Raw genomic sequence first — 16,870 nt, 5'->3', positions numbered from 1 at the left:
ATGGAGTGGCTGAAGAGATACATTATTGAGTTGCTACTGATAAAAAATTTTAAGTGATGGATAAAAAAAAATTTAAAGTTGGAATAATGTTGTTTTTTCCAAAGCTCAATATTATATAGTCTATTTAAGATAGTTTTTTACTGCCATGTAAAACATGTTAAAAAGAGAGAGGTAGATATTTCCAGACGTAAGTTGTTATTCCTTACCTTCTTATCCAAGTTTGTAACCTTCTGTTATGAATCAACCTACACATAAGGTAGGTGCACACGGAATGTCTGATTTTTAAGTCTGTATATAAAACTGTGTATATTTTTTACAGACGTTGTTTCTATAATTAAATCTAAAATTTTTGCATTGCTCAATATTTTCATTACACAAACAAAATTACTTAATATTAATGATAATGTCTTGATAATTATTGCTATTGATAATACTACAAATATAATATCTGATGTTAGCAAATTTATAGTTATGGATATTATACATAGGACATAGTTTTCACGGTATATCGAGAGAATAATTTGAAAATATCACAGTATTTAAAAAATAATAATTCATCATTCAGGAGTACTCTTAAGAGTTATTAAAGTAAACCTTTTTGTTAAGTCTATCTTTATTTTATGTTAAATGCTATTTAAAAGTAATATAACATTTAGGTTGTAGACTTTTCTTTATATGTTGTTTATTTTCTATTTCAGATTGCTGTCTTGGAAGCCAGCCTCCAAAGAAAAATCTGAAGTACTTATTAGAAAAGATTCTGTATTATCTCAGTCCAGAGTGTCTCTGGATGAAAAAGTAAGTAAATTTTATTACAACTTATTTATTAATTGAGTTAATAAATATGTTGGAAATTTTAACAAAATAATAGATGCTTATGAAGTAAATTTTTTTTATGCAGGTTTTTTATTTATTACATTTCTCTCATTTTAATAATTTTCTGAACTTGTGTAACTTAGGTTAGAGAATCATTCTGAGTCTGATTCTGGAAGAAATCGAATTCACATATCTCCCCAGTGTGATAAATGAAAAATTAATGTGGATCCATTATGAGTTATGAAAAATATTTCAACTTCTCAAATTATTTAGCTTTAAAAAAATTTAAAGCATGTGGAAAACATGTTCATATTTTTGAAATGCATATTTTAGAAAGCTTTTGTTAAAGAATAATGTAAGGATTGAAAGTTAACAATATAATATTTATTTTAAACAAAAAACGATATAACTCTTAGGGAATGTGGAAATATTTTCAAATTTTTTTAAGGAAAAACATACATTAGAGAAAGTCTCTGATGATCAAAATTCACCCTGCAAATGCAAAATAAATTCACAACTTATGAGTACCTTTTTTGGGAGCTGTTGTATCATATGAACATCTTTCATTACTATGCATAAAAATATCAATATCTACGATTTACATTTATAGTTCTCAATTTGCTATGCATAATGGAAAATACTTCTGTTTTTACGATTAAATTAATTTATGAGGGATTTAGATTTTTTACCCTTGAAAATAGAATCCTAATAGTTTGATCAGGAGAGTTGTTGAAAGTTAGAAACTCTTAAGTGAATTGAAAAATTTTTGCACACAATTATGAAATTCCATTATCCAAAAACAATTACATGANTATATTTAAATAAGTTTAAGGTGATGTGGAAAAGTTTTTTAATATTGTATAGTGCACAAAATAAAGAAATGAACACCCTAAATAACTTTTTATTTAATGATCAGATTTTCACTTACTTGAACACAATCTCAATGGATCAATCACCAAACTCTAAATATAGGAGTTAATAAATGCAGACGATATTTTAAATTACAAAATCAGACCCGAAAACATACTTTCTCTGACCTAAATTACCTTACTTTTTTTATGAGGGATTTAGATTTTTTACCCTTGAAAATAGAATCCTAATAGTTTGATCAGGAGAGTTGTTGAAAGTTAGAAACTCTTAAGTGAATTGAAAAATTTTTGCACACAATTATGAAATTCCATTATCCAAAAACAATTACATGAAAAAAGTAATTTTTAATTATTATTTATTATTATTTTATTTAATAATAATTAAAACAATTACTGCATTGTTTGGTATACAAATTTTTACTGTATTTTTGAGGAATCTTAATTTTAAATGGCAAAATACAAATTTTTGAAAGAAATCAGTTGAATGGTTCTTGAAAAATCAAATTTTAAACATAAGACTTTTTTAAAACTATTTGGCCGATTGTACTGAAATTTTGTATTTTACCTTTTAAAGTTAAATTTTTTAAAATGATGTAAACATTTGTATACCTTTACAACCCAAAAGATTTAAACTAGTTTTAAAAAAATTATAAAAATAATGAATAATTATAAAAAATTATTTTACCTTTCAATAAATAAATGAATTTTTTAATTGTGTTAAAAAAAATTTAAATTCACTAAAAATGTCTTAAATATGGTGAAATATGCAAAAAGTATAATTTACATTAAAGGGTCCAATCTTTAGACAGCTTTCCTGTACAAAGTTTTGGAATCATATTTTTCAGATTGCTGCTATCCCTCTAATTTTTAGGGTAAAGAAATCGAATCCCTCTCAAAAGAGGTTTATTTATTCTCAGAAAGTGCGTTTTTGTTTGATTTCATAACTTAAAATATCGTCAATAATTAATTTGCAAATTTAAGGTTTAACTCTCAAATCTTTAAGATTAAATCCTAGTACTTTAAAATTCTTAAGTTATTCAAGGTGTTTACTTTTTTGTTTCCTTTCATTTTTTATTTTATTTTCATGCATCAAAGAAAGTTTTAAGTAATTGAAACGTAAGTTATGTATGTGGTATACCCTACACTCATTCATCAAAATATTTGTGAATAATACTTCCATTTGATAGCTTTAAAATGTCTTTATATTTTTTGGGATTATAATCAAAAAATTGTCATTGTGTCAAATTTGTAAGAATTCAAAATATTGTAATATTCAAAAATTAAACGCCCAGGTTCCTTTTCAAGTAATCTGTTTAAACAGCACAGCAATTTAATTAAAATTTTTCATTTTTTACCAGGAAATCATTTTTGCTAATCAACAATCATATTTTCCTTATTGTTGTAGCACTAGTAATTTCGCTACCAAAATGTTAAAATTCTTTTATTTTTTTATCGATGCAATGAATTTCTGATATTTAGAAATGAACCAAACTTTCAAGTTTCTCTGCGAATTACAGTTTAAATTAATTTTATGAAGCAACAAATAAAAATTCTTGAAAACTTTGATCATAATTTTCAAAATATGATAGAACTGTAAAGCTAAAAGATTTTCTTTATATCTTATTTTTTATCTTTTAGATAATAATTTAAAAATATGCTGACTCTCTAAAGATGTAAGTTGTATATATACTATCACTTTCGAGTTATAATTAGCTCTGAAATGTATCAATGATAATTTGAGATAAAAATTATGCTTTCCTTCTGGATTCATCGACTGCTAGCATCAAAGAAAAAAGCTTTTATTTTATGACTTTTAAAATGAAATTTTTTAAAATGTTGACCTTTTAACTGTAGTTTTCTTATTTTTTACATCTTATTGTTGTTTTATTTATTTTTGAATATAGTCAAAGGGAATCTCTGATGGAGATTTTCTTGATCAGCCAAATTCTGAGGTAGTGGAGGATGAGAAACCTGGAAGCACTGAATATAAACTAAGGAGGCAAAACAGTAGTAGCAGTAATGAAAGAACTCCTAACCACTTCGAGAGACAAAATAGTTATAAGAAAGGTCTAATAGTTTTAAATATCTTTTATGTCTCTTTTTATGTTACATTGCATTTATTTATTTTTTAAACATTTTATTTTTTTCATTTATTTATAGAAAACTTGTTGCTAATGTTTTCATATGTGAATTTTTTTTTTCATTAGCAGAAATGCAGTTGAAATAGATTTTTTTCAGTTTTTCAATTGTTCAAAAAACTATGGTAGTCCACTACACAGTCAAATTTTGTTTTTAGAAAATTAATTTACTTACACAAATATTCTTTTTTTTTTTTAAATTTTCCTTTAATTATTATTTTATTAGTATAAAAGTGGATGACAAAATTATACATTTCACGAGTTGGGCAAACTGTAACTGATTACAAGTAATCATTGAACTATGATTATCAAAGCCATCCAGTTGTTAAACTTTGCGATTGCCATTTAGATTTTTTTTATGATGATATTGGTTTAAAGTTAAGTTTTATAGCAAATAACCTTTGTTATTGACGTATTTTTAATTACTTATTTTTTAAATAATTTTTAGCAGCACATTTCATATTTTATTTTAGATTTGTTTTTCACTTTATTTTTCAATTATATATAACCTAGTTTTATTTGTTTAGGACAAGAAATGACTGATGAAAAATTGTTTATTTCTTTGAAAATTAAATGTATCGTGCAGTTGGAACTTATCCAAACTATAGATAATATTATATTTTATCCTGCCACAAGTCGCAAAGAAGATGAAAAGAATTTAGCTGCTGCAAGAGTATGTTTTTGTTTCATTAAAAATTTTTTTAAATTCAGATAAATGTGTCATTTTAGGCAAGTTTTTATAATTAGAAAAATAATAATGTGATTCTGTAACGCTTAAATTATTCGAAAAAATTGCTTCTTTCGAAAAAACATTTTATGGAACTAAAAATATTAAAGCAAAAATAGAAAGAGTTTAGGACTACTTTTTGTTTTAAATAAATAATATTTTAATGTACCTAATTTAAATATTTTATAAACTTTTAGTTATTATGTAATTTGCATTAGTGAGTTTTACATTACATCACAGTGTTCTGACTCTGAAAAGAGTGCAAAGTTTTCTTTACTCTGATTTGCATCGTCAGTAAGCAACATTGCAGAAACCTGTTTTGGTTTCAGTATAAGAGGCCATTTAAAATTGCGAAGGATATGTCATAGTATTGTTAAAAAATATTTACTCTTCAAAAATGTTAGTTTATATTACCAATTATTTGTGCATTTTTTTTTTAAATTTGCAATTGTGAAAATAATTAATTTAAAATTTTTTATTATAAGTATTTACTGAGTGGCCCACAAATAATCAGCGATTCAAAAAGAAATTGACGATGTGCAATTTGTTTCTTATTGCTTTGAAGGAAAGGTGATCCTCACAAATTTTTAAATTAGTTGAAAATTTGTCAACAAATGCCACTGCTAACTAGGAATAACTATGAAACAATTCTATCAAAAGAACCATTTGTAGCATCAATGATGCAGTCTGAACACAAAATGATTACACCCATACGAATTTCTGTTAGAATGTTGCAGAATTTTCAGCTGGCTGTACTATCTGCTGATGAACTTCAATTAATTTTAAAATTTAGTAAGAATAATTCTTGTTTCTCAACACGAAACTCGACAAAGCATATACCTCCTTCCTTCTGTCCTTCTTTCATTTGTGTTTTAAATTATTGGTAGTTTTTGTACACTTGACAGTTATTGATTTTTTAATGAATTTTTTTCTAAAAGAATTTTGTTCTTTTTCTATATCTCTGTACATGAAAAAAGTGGTAAAATTAGTTTAAAGTGTACCAGAAATGCTATGCTATAATAGAAACAGCAAAAACATATCAAAACAGAAAAAAATTTCTAAAGTCTTAAAGCAAAAAGTGTTTAAGAAAACAACAAAATTGAATATCCTGATTATAATTAAAAAAATTCAGCAGTACAAAATACATGGTTCAGTATAAAGTAATCTAGTTTTAATTCTTCATATTTTGCTTTTCCATTTCTTTTTCAAGACATAAACTTGAAAGCCGTTAGCAAGTTTTTGAACCTGACAAATGTGCATAAAAACTATTTCTAATAATGTATAGCTTAAAAGACTAAGTTATTAAATCTATTCAAATTCCAAAACAACAAAACATTGCCGAATATTAGGTTGAACATCCAACCAACTGAATTAGTTGAATATTCATCCTTTTTGCCGAATACCCAATAGTGCTGAATTTTTGTTACATACCTATTTTTATTAAACAAAAATTTAGATTAAATTTTATTAATAGTATTAAAATAATTTATGAACAGGTTTACTTTTAACTTCTAAAAGTAGTAAAATTAATTTGAGTTCAAAAAAAGATGCTCAGTCAAAAAAAATAAATTTATCTTTTACAGGCTGAAATGCGCCAAAGTGATGAGAATGAACAAACCTCTGACAGTCATCAACAAGAGGATCAAGGAATGTATCAGTTTCTATCTTCTTCACAATTACTTCTTTTAGTTGACTGCCTTATGGAAGCACATCAGTTTGCAAAAACTTTCAATTCAAGTCACGAGCAAAGAAATTTCCTTTGGAAAGCAGGTAAGTCTAAATATATTCACTTAATTTAGTAACAATGGGTTGTACAATGATGTACATTATAAAATGTAACGTTGGTCAGAATTGAAGTCCTGTTCCACATAAAATATTTTATTTAATTAGTAACTTTTAAAAAACATTGAGAATTTAAAACAAATTCTAGTTTTTATTTAAAGGTTTTAAGCTTGAATTCAAATTATGTCTAACTTAGTAATTTATGCATTGAAAGATTCTAATTTTAAAAAAAATTGGTCTGCTATGACATGCTGTAAACATCTGGCTGTAATTTATTGCTTACCAAAAATTTGTTTGTTAGTCATATTTGCTAAAAAAATTTGAATTCTATATGAAATTTTGTTGTGTAATAATTATTTTCAATTGTATTTGTCTAGAATGACAAAACTATATAGTGTTTTTGTGAAACATTATGCAACTCCATTTTACTTCACTTTTTTTTAAAATTAAAATTTGATATTTGGTTTTTTATTGTATACATTTTTCTTGAAATTCACACTATTTAGTTAATTAGATTATCTTCAAAGTGACAAGCAAAAAATTTTTATCTCAGATTTTTCCATTCTTATACAAATTAAGAGTTCTGTCTTAAAAGTATAATACTTTAATTTATAAAATTAGTTATTAAAATTGGCTTTTGTGCTTACTACACACGTCTCCAAGTGGTTCTCATAGTATTGAGAAAAAGCTGAAAATCTCTTCATATGCTCAAGTGGTAAATTACAATCTGGATTACTGCTAATCTTGAAAGGGTTTTACCCTTTCTTTATCTGACTCATCTCCTAACACTTATTCTATTTTGACGATTCTTCCCACTTGAGAATCCTCAAGCTTTTTACAAAATTTCATGCAGTTAATTTTTTTAACTTTTTCTGTAAATTTCTCTCAAATTAAAGCCCCAATCTTATTTATATATGCTAGTTTTTCTTAACAATATGGTGATGACTGAGCAATGAAAAAATTGAGCATGAGAGCTAGGGTATACTTTTTAATAGTCATTAAGCTTCATGCAATGTTTGTATTCAGAATCCAGATTATGGTCGGATGCTTCTATTTTAACAGATCTCATACATTATTTATTTTGAAAAAGTTTAGTTCTAAGTGTGCTACTATATTATTTTTTTTATTAAAATTATTTCCAATTATATATTTCCTCATTACTTTATTATTTAACAATATTTCCCTGTTTTATTTGAATATTTATTAGGTTGCCTTGTTTTCATCTTTTATGAAATAGAAAATATAATTATTATTTCTTAGAACCAATTTTGGTTCTACATTTTTTATTGTAATTTAAAATTTCTTAACAACATTCTTCTGATAATTTTAGCATGTAGATGCAAATATTTCAGGACTTCTCTTTTTTAATATCTCTGCGAGCTATATCGGCTTTGATTGTAAAGTGGTGGCCATACATATATCCATCTTAAATTTGAAACAGCAGTTTTTATATAGATTTCCATTTACCAGTTTTGTTGAACTTCTATTGACAATAGAGATTTTCCAGAACCAAACCTTTTTACTCTCATCCTAAATCAAATCATTCTTCAACGTGCCCGTGGCCTTTAGAATAATGTGCAAGCCAACTTCCTTGCTAAAAGCAGTATCTATTTGTTATAAAGTCTAAATACAACAACTTTTAAGTTATTAAAAGTGATTGTATTAAGATTTAGTACTATTAATTGGACAATTAAACTGCTTCTAGTTTATTTACATCTAAATCATTGAGAAACCTTCTGGCTCATACAACCCCAAACAAACAGTTAGAGAGGCTAAGCTTTTCACTTGTACCTAATAAATATAGAGGTGATGTAGTTGCGACCTTTTGACTGTTTATAGGACATGATTACTTTACTGCCTGTCTCCACCGCCTATGACAACCGAGCCTATTTGTCCACTATGTGATTCTAGTGGAGTAATAGGTACCACCTCTTATGTTAGACTCTTTAACAGATATACCGAGGTGTTCAGATATTGGAAAGCAAGAAAAGTAATTTGCAATGATTCCGGTTTTCTGCTTTTCATTTACTGCTCTTTGTTATGATGTTCTGAGTTCTATTATTCTATTTGACCTTTTGCCTTGACAATGGAAATTTAAAAAAAAATGTTTCTGTTAATGAAACTCATAAAGATATTATCTCTTTAAGGATTTCGAGGCAATGTGAAACCAGACCTTTTGGTTCACGAATCTCACAGTTTGGCATGTGCCTTAAGGATTTTATTTAAAATGTACACTGATGAAAGCAGGCAGGATTCTTCAGCCGTTGTTCAAGAAAAACTGATTAAGTAAGTAATAAATGCATTAACTTTTTAATGCATTGAAAACTTTGGTATTATTTTGTTAAAAATTTGCTTTGTTTAACATATAAGTTTTTTTTTGTTTCATTGTATAGATTATGAATGAACAATGTAATGTATGCATACGAGTTTGCTAATGATTGGAAGGGGGGGGGAAACACATTTTGTATGTTTTCGCAGCGTATGTGCAAAAGTCGCTAAGACATTATTTAAAATAGTTTGATTATTTCATTTTTTTTCAGAAAGAAACATGTTTGATAGCTCAATACTTTTAATTAACTGTAACTTTTCATATAAAATTAAATTTATATAGTTGCATATTTTTAAGTACAATAAAAATAGTAAATTTTAGTAAATATCTTAATTTTATAGATTTTTTAATTTAAACCTTTCTTTAAAATACATTAAAAAAAATTATAGTTTCTTGTGTGGAAAATATTCTGCCTTATTTAAATACTGGAAAATAAAAGTCGTCTAGTATCGATACTTTTTTAAAAAAATTTTTTATTTATTTTTAAATTAAAAGATAAACAGGGGTCGTCTATAAATGATGTCACACTTGTTGGGGAATGAGGAGGCTCTTAAAAGTGTGACAGTTTATGACAAAAGGGTGGGTACCAAAAAATATAACGTCATAAATTCTGGTTAGAATTAAAATATATAAAATCAGCAGATTATCTTTCTTTATGTATTAATTTTTAACATTTTTACCTTAAAATAAGGTGTTTTGTCTTACAAATGTCACTAAAACACGTAGTTAAGGTTTTAAAATTCAGTTTGTAATATAATGGGACATGTCATAAAAGGATAAGGGGCAAGCGTGACACTTTGTGATTAAGTGAATTAAGTAGAAAATAAAAAAATTGAAAAAAAGTGGGAAATTATTTATGGGTGGTCCCTTTCTAATAATACGAAGGCAGAAATACAATATTCTTTTCTGAACCCAAAAAAAAAAAAAGAAATTTTATTTGAGAAATAATTGTTTTAAATAACAAGGAAATCCCTGCTTAAAAACTTACTGAATCACCAAATTTTTCTGAAACAAAAAAAATAAGAAATAAAATAAAATTTTGGATAATTGTGTTGGAAAATGTTTTCTGATTATTATGAAAAATACCCACGATTTCAATAATTAATCTCATATTGCATCTATTTCATTTTTAGAATATCCCGTGAAGCACTGGCTTATTATCTGAATTTGACCGCTGAAAAACACAAAGATTCATATACTAGTCTCATATTGCTTTTGTTGTCTCGTGTCATTCAACTGGATGACGAAAACCGGGTAATTTTTATTTTTTGTTTAGCTCAAAATATTTTTTATTTTTTGTGTTTAAATGCATAAATATTTTTACTTTGTAAATATACTAGAATTTTGCTGAACTTAAAATCTTCATAGTATGAACCTATCTCAAGGATTTGAACAATGAAATGAGGTCATAAAAGCTGTTATTTACGTTTGATTCATGAATCATATGAACTCAAATCACGATACATTGTCAATATGTCATGGAAAAATATTAAATTTGATGTTTGTGTGTTGTGCGAATAAAAGTCAGGAATTAAAGAATAATGTTATTTTAATATGATTGAAATGTTGCTGATCATTAAATAAATTCACAAATTGTTTAAAGAAAATACAAAGCTGTTCAAAGGTGTGATCTGAATAATCATTATATAGCATCACTTTGCCATGATGTAGGAATAAGTCTTTAGATTTCTGTTAAGAAAGTTTTTTTGACAAGTGTATCTAAGAAGCATAATTGCAGGACTTCATTATCAAAACCGCAAGATTGTGAACAATGGATCATTTTATCATTTGTGATCATCAGATTTGCAGAATTTAAATACATATCACTCAGTTAAAAAAAAAATCGAGCATCTTATATTTTTTAAAACACCTCGTGATGTTATTCATACTTAAATCCTTGTTAAGTTTCAAAAATAAAAAATTTTAAATCAGTGAAAATCATAAAAAGTTCTATTAAATATGCATGATACTTAAAATTGTTTTAATTAAAATTATTAAAACTGTGTGATTTATTTAATGCATTAAGTCAAGTCTACAAATGTTACGACTGTAATGGTAAAATTGCTCTTATTGTCCCCATCTAACTTGTTAATGAATATTAATAAAATATTAATCATTTTTGTTCTTCCAAAATTTGTGCATATCATAAATAACTAAATTGTTAAAAGTTTGATTGCTTTTTGTATAACAGTTGTCCATTTTGCTAGACAAGTTAAAGCACATTACTCTTTGTATGCTTTGATAAGTTTTTGTACAAGAATCCTAATTAAATTACTTCTTTAATGGGGAAATAAAATATTTTGATTGCTTAAACTATTAGTTCCCAACCTTTTTTGGCTCACCATCCATTTTGCAAGACTAACTTTTTTCAATGCTCCCTTAAAAAAATTTTTTTTATCAAGGTTTATTAAAAAAAAATTTTAAAAAAACTCTCTAACATTCTTTGTTTCCAATATGGAACATTTTTAATCATATTGTTTATTTGTTTAAAATTCCTATGGAACAATTTATACTTGAATCTGTATTAGCAATTTTTTTAGGCAAGTAGCGCTTACATAAAAAGGGCAAACTTCTAAGTATAATACTATAACTGTAAAATAATTTGCAAACTAACAAACTAATTGTTTTAAAAACCCCAAACTTCTGTAATATTATATTTATGATGAATAATTGAATATCATAATAATTTTTATAAAAATGCAAAAGTAGCCTTTTTATGCAAGTAGCCCTTACATAAAAAAGCAAACTTCTAATTATAATATTATAACTGTAAAATAATTTACTAACTAATTGTTTTAAAAATCCCAAACTTCTATAACATTATATTTATGATAAATAATTAAACATCATAATAATTTTTATAAAAATGCAAAAGGATTTGTTTAAATATGTAAAATTAAAAAAAAAAAACATTGTTACTAAAATAAATATTTTGATGTGTAAAATAGCAAGCAAAGTGTTACTTTCACTATTAATTTGGTTAATAATCATTTTTTTTAAATAAATTACTGAATTAATAGCAGTTTTAATAACATATAATTTACAGTGTTGTATTAAATTATGTTTTGGTTTTTATCAGTTCGAAATAAAATAAAATTAAAGCTCAATATTTTAAATGAAAAATTCTTCTGTAAGTTCTTACGCATTTTATAAAAAATTCGAGTGCTCCCTTTGAAATCTTTAGCCCTACTGGAGGACAATAGCACCCATGTTCGGAACCAATAATTTGAACTCATCTATTTTTATGTTATTTATTTAGAATAAATGTTATATTAATATTATTTCTTCACTTGTAGTTTCGAGCTCATGCTTCTGCATATTACATGCCTCTATGTGAAATGATATTCTACGAATCTAAGCCAGAATTAAGAGCAATATTGAGGCGTTTCTACATACGGTGTTCAAGAGCTTTCCGGATATCCAGCTATATCTCCCACTGACAGCAACATTATCACTGTACCATACTTCATATGCAATATTTGTAGATAAGATAAATTTTATTATAAAAAAAATGATAAACTTCATTTTATATTGATGCCATCTCATAAAATCAACGCCAGACTAGTCATTTAGGAACAGTGACTGCTTTGTAAATATTTTAACAAAATTGTAACTATTCTTCCTTTTTATTTCTATTTGGTGATTAATAGATGCTTTGATTATAAAATAAATGTCAAGCATTAGTGATTTTTATTGAATTATTGTGGTTAATAAATGCATAATGAACATGATCATGTGATTATATGGTAATAAACACCTGTTCTTCAAACTGTTAGAAAGCTTTTTTGAAAGAAAAAAAAGCAGTTTATATACGTATCAGCAAACTTTTTATAGATACTATTAAAATAGAGAATTCAAAATTTTTTGTTTTTGTTTGCGTACTGTTTGTGATCCATTTAAATTTCAGCTTCAGGGGTATACCATCTAGAAAGGAAGTAGAGAAAGATAAAGTGAAGTTAGCAAACTTCCTCAGTTTGGACTAGCATTTAATGTTAATACCCCTGTGGAGGACTGCACTCTTAAAAATTATTTTTAAATTTCCAATTTGTTTTTAGTATAAAGCATTTGGGCTTCAAATAGTTTTTTTTTTTATCAAAGTTTTGAATATATAGACTATAAAACCAAATCGATTCACTTTTGTTTGGTGAAAAAAAATTTTTTTTAGCTACATAATTTTTTTTTTCATTGCCATCAAAATCAATTGGGGAACCATTGTTTAGCTTAGTTACAATAAGAAAATAGAACTAGAATTCTAGAACTCTATTTTTTATTCTTACTCTTTTCACCCCTAGCATAAGCTTCAAGTTTGACTCATCAATCCACGTACAGATCAGCGATTCTACCTCACCCCAAAAGAATGCAACAAAGAAGGATAATACTTAATCTGTTTTGTACAGTTCGTTAAAATGTTTAATGAGTTTATTCACCATATAACTTAATTATGTTCTTAATCATTTGTTGACCAGATTAATTTTTTGAAAATAATTCTTAAGGAATTTCTTAGCATCCCTTAGCTAATTAAAGTTTTCATTATTAGTAAGTTTGGTATAAGTAATACTTCTATTTTTTTGGCTAGTAAATAAAGTATAGTATGTTTTCTTTAGATTCTGAGAAAATCTCAGTTGAGATATGAAGTCAAACTTATCTTAGAGAAAAAATTGTACAGCATAATTTCAGTTTCCTCCATCCAAATGAAATTTTCAATTATTAATGAAGCACTGTTTTGTCGTTTGCACTTTAGACTCTTTTATAGTTAAAGGTTATTCAGAATTATGAAATATTTTTATAAAAAAAAATGTAGTTAAAATGTCAGAAATTGATGAGCAATTAATAATTCATTACATTTTATTTCCTTAAACATTTTATTTACTTATTTCAGGGATGCACAACCAATGGCTCGAAAGTAGCATGGCAAATCTATTTACTTCCTCCCCGAACTATTTATTAAAAAAAAACTTTTTTTTTTTTTACAACTTATCTTAATGAGAGGGAAAAAGACTAACTTCTGTAGAAATTTCGCAAACAAGTTTCATATATATATATATATATATACATATATNATACAGAAAAGATATAAATAGAAAAATATGATTTCAAAACTTTGATTAATAGTCAAAATTAACTTATGAGGTGTTAATAAAAATTTTAGTTTTCTATTTTTTTTTCTTTTGTATATCTATTATTGTTTTATAATCAATTTCCTTATAATCTTAATATTTATTTGCATTAAATATTTTTATTTTATTGTACATAAATATGTATCTGGTAAAAAAATTAAGTTGTTATTTTTATTACTTTCAACTATAATACAGTCATGTTTTTACGGGTTATTGCCTTACGTTAATGTTTAACCCAAATATTAAGTTTTTTTTTTTAAATTTTGTGGCCTTCTAGCCTGTGCATCCTTGAGTTAAATAGTTTGTTACCTGTTTCATCTGAAGTTTTTTTTATACTATTTTTAAGAAATATTTCTGTGATATTTGATTAAAAAGTAAAATCTAATATAGTTCTTTATAATGTTTTTGTCGAAGGTATTCATAATTTTTAAAATTGTTATTTGAAATTTGATGATTTTTTTTTTATTGTGGGAATTTTATTTAGAGGTATATCTGCATTATTAAAATATTTAAAAATAAAATTATCTTACCTATAATTATTTTAGGTTAGTGCATTCTTTCAAATTTGCATTATTGAAAAAAGTTCTTAATTTTATTATTTTTTTTATTTATTTTACACATAAAACAAAAACTAAATTTTTTAACTTGCAATTTTGTTCAATTTGTATTATGTTGCATTTTAAATATTTTACTATTCTTTAAATGTAGTTGGAAACCAAACTTATTGTTTTCAAAATTAGACATCAATGTATAATTAATTTATTTGATTTGTATATGTTTTTGGAAATAGTTTGCCAAACTATGTGGTTAATAAGCATTATAGTTAAAAATTGTTACAAATGCTTGGAAATTTAATGTTTTAATAATTCAGTAATTTAGTGTTGTTTTTATTTCCTTTTAAAAATTTATTCTAAATATAGCTGGTTGTGAAGTTTAGTATTTAAATTTTTTATTCTCTAACTTTCTGCTTAAAGAATAAGGATTAGTTGTTATAGTTGCATTTTCCATTATTTTATTGAGGAAGCAACGTTTATATAATAAACTTGTTTTGAACTTTTTACAATGCAGTGTTTAATTAAGAAATATAAATATCTTTTATTATATTTCTTTATGGTTTGAGAGTAAGTTAGCTTCAAAATATTTTAATGTAGCAGTATAGATGAAATTAACTTAGTTTGCCAAAGAACACTGTTTTTTCGCGCTCATGCTGGCTTGGGTTTTAATAGATTCATATATCTTAATTCATTTACATAACAATTTATGTTTAGTTATCAAATTTTTATGTGAAAAGTGTCCATTAAACAAAGATTAAACTCTGCGAGTTTTAAATTTAAAATTTTTAATTCAATATGTGTTTAATGCTTGTAAAGCAGGAAGATGTAAATTAATACGTATGTTATTACTTATTAATATTTCATAACCTCTTTTGTCTAAAATCGCTTAAATTTTATATATATATTTTACTGAGTCATGTGTAAAGGCCTAGTTATCCTATTCATTAGAATTCTACAACTTAAATTAATCAAGAAATTTTTATTATTTGTGGTGGTCACAACATTTTATTGAGAAAATAAATAACTATGCCATTTTTGTTATGAAGAAAGTCTTCTGCTTCTTAAAATTTTTATATTTTTTTATCTGGAATGTTTCAACACTTCAAACTTATTTGTAGTTTAATAATTTTACCTGACTATAGAGTTTGCAGGAACGGATATTTCATCTATTTTTAGTAAAAAATTTCTCTCTGTCTTTTAGTAGGAATGCAGAAGTATCCACTACTAAATAAAAATATTATTCATTTTATGGTATTCCAACTCAATTAGTATCTATATATAAGTTAAACTGGATTATTATATAATGAATCCTTTTTGTCAGTCAGCAGTGAAATTTTGTGTAGTCTCATTGAAAGATACACCACTTTCTACAATTGTGTGTGTGTAAAAATGTGTAACTGAGTGTAGAACTGATTCATCTTGAGACATCCCAGCTTAATTAGCATCCATTGATGTGTATGTTGAACTGATTCATCTTGAGATATCTCAGGTTAATTAGCATCCATTTATATATGTGTTGAACTGGAATATCATATAATAAACCATTTTTACATTCATTAGTGGACATTTCTGCAGCCTCATTTAAAATTGTAATAATAAAAGTTTTTTTTAAGAGTGTTGATTATTAAACTTATGAATGTTGGATTATTAAACTTTTACGTTGACAAATAAAATATTTAAGTTTTGGTCATTTATTTAAAGGTTGGGGTTCTTCCAACAATATGTATTATGAATGTAATTTCTCCGTAATTGCAAGAAATCTATTTGTTGAATTTCTTCTAAAAAGCAAAAACGTGTGTTTTTTTTCACTTGTAATAGTTTTATTAGAGGTTTTTTTAACAGTAGATTTCAATTGAATTTAAAGGAAGGTTTTTAAAAGGTTTGTGATACGAGTTTAAATTAGTATTGTTTTCTATACATTCCAGTTCATTTGCATTGATGCACTTCAGTGGAAAGATTTATTCATTTGACTAAAATTTCATGTTATATTTAAATTTTGATTGTGTGACTGTAAAATTTATTTATATATAGCAAAATTATTTAATAAAATGTTATGAGTTTCTCTTAGCAAGTTGTGTGTCCTGTTATTTACTAGAGAAGATCAAGTTTCGAAATTAATTAAAAAGTTCCTTAATTTTCAAATGACATTGCAGTCTGGAAAAACTATAAAGAAGGTTTTCTGCTGCATTTTGAACTATTTCGATCTTAATATTTTTAAATTTAATTAATCCTTACTTTGTTTTTCAGACTGGTCAAAACTTGTCTCCAAGCAGTGATTTTTTTTATAACCATATATTATAAGCCACTCTACTTTTTGACAAACTTTGCAAACTATTAAAAGAATTAAACATCAATATTTTGCATGCACTCTCGCGCAAAATTCCAAGCCTTTTGACAACAACAAAATATTTTTTGATGAATATTAATGAAATAGTAAAATATTACATATGATGAGTTAAAGTCATTCTTGTAATAATTTTAATTAACTTAGTAACTCATCTAAATCAATTTTGTTTTGAAATATTTAAATTTATAGATAAC

The 16,870-nt window shown here is 25.4% G+C and overlaps 1 protein-coding gene across 2 annotated transcripts in view; it reads left to right on the top strand.

Moving 5' to 3' along the window:
- LOC107453920 (ADP ribosylation factor guanine nucleotide exchange factor Sec71) overlaps positions 1-16,396 on the top strand; it is a 63,703-nt gene extending 47,307 nt beyond the window's left edge. For both annotated transcript variants that reach the window (XM_071178743.1, XM_016070935.4), the window contains 7 exons: positions 699-795; positions 3,587-3,749; positions 4,348-4,493; positions 6,131-6,317; positions 8,477-8,615; positions 9,792-9,912; positions 11,955-16,396. In XM_071178743.1, coding sequence (XP_071034844.1) covers positions 699-795; positions 3,587-3,749; positions 4,348-4,493; positions 6,131-6,317; positions 8,477-8,615; positions 9,792-9,912; positions 11,955-12,098 — 997 coding nt within the window. In that variant the 3' untranslated portion in view covers positions 12,099-16,396. The remainder of the gene's footprint in view (positions 1-698; positions 796-3,586; positions 3,750-4,347; positions 4,494-6,130; positions 6,318-8,476; positions 8,616-9,791; positions 9,913-11,954) is intronic.
- The last annotated feature ends 474 nt before the right edge of the window (positions 16,397-16,870 follow it).

The sequence above is a fragment of the Parasteatoda tepidariorum genome, chromosome 3, assembly GCF_043381705.1.
Source record: "Parasteatoda tepidariorum isolate YZ-2023 chromosome 3, CAS_Ptep_4.0, whole genome shotgun sequence".
NCBI classification, from domain to species: Eukaryota; Metazoa; Arthropoda; class Arachnida; order Araneae; family Theridiidae; genus Parasteatoda; species Parasteatoda tepidariorum.
Note: the sequence above shows the minus strand (reverse complement) of the source record. Positions and strands in the feature narration are given on the sequence as shown.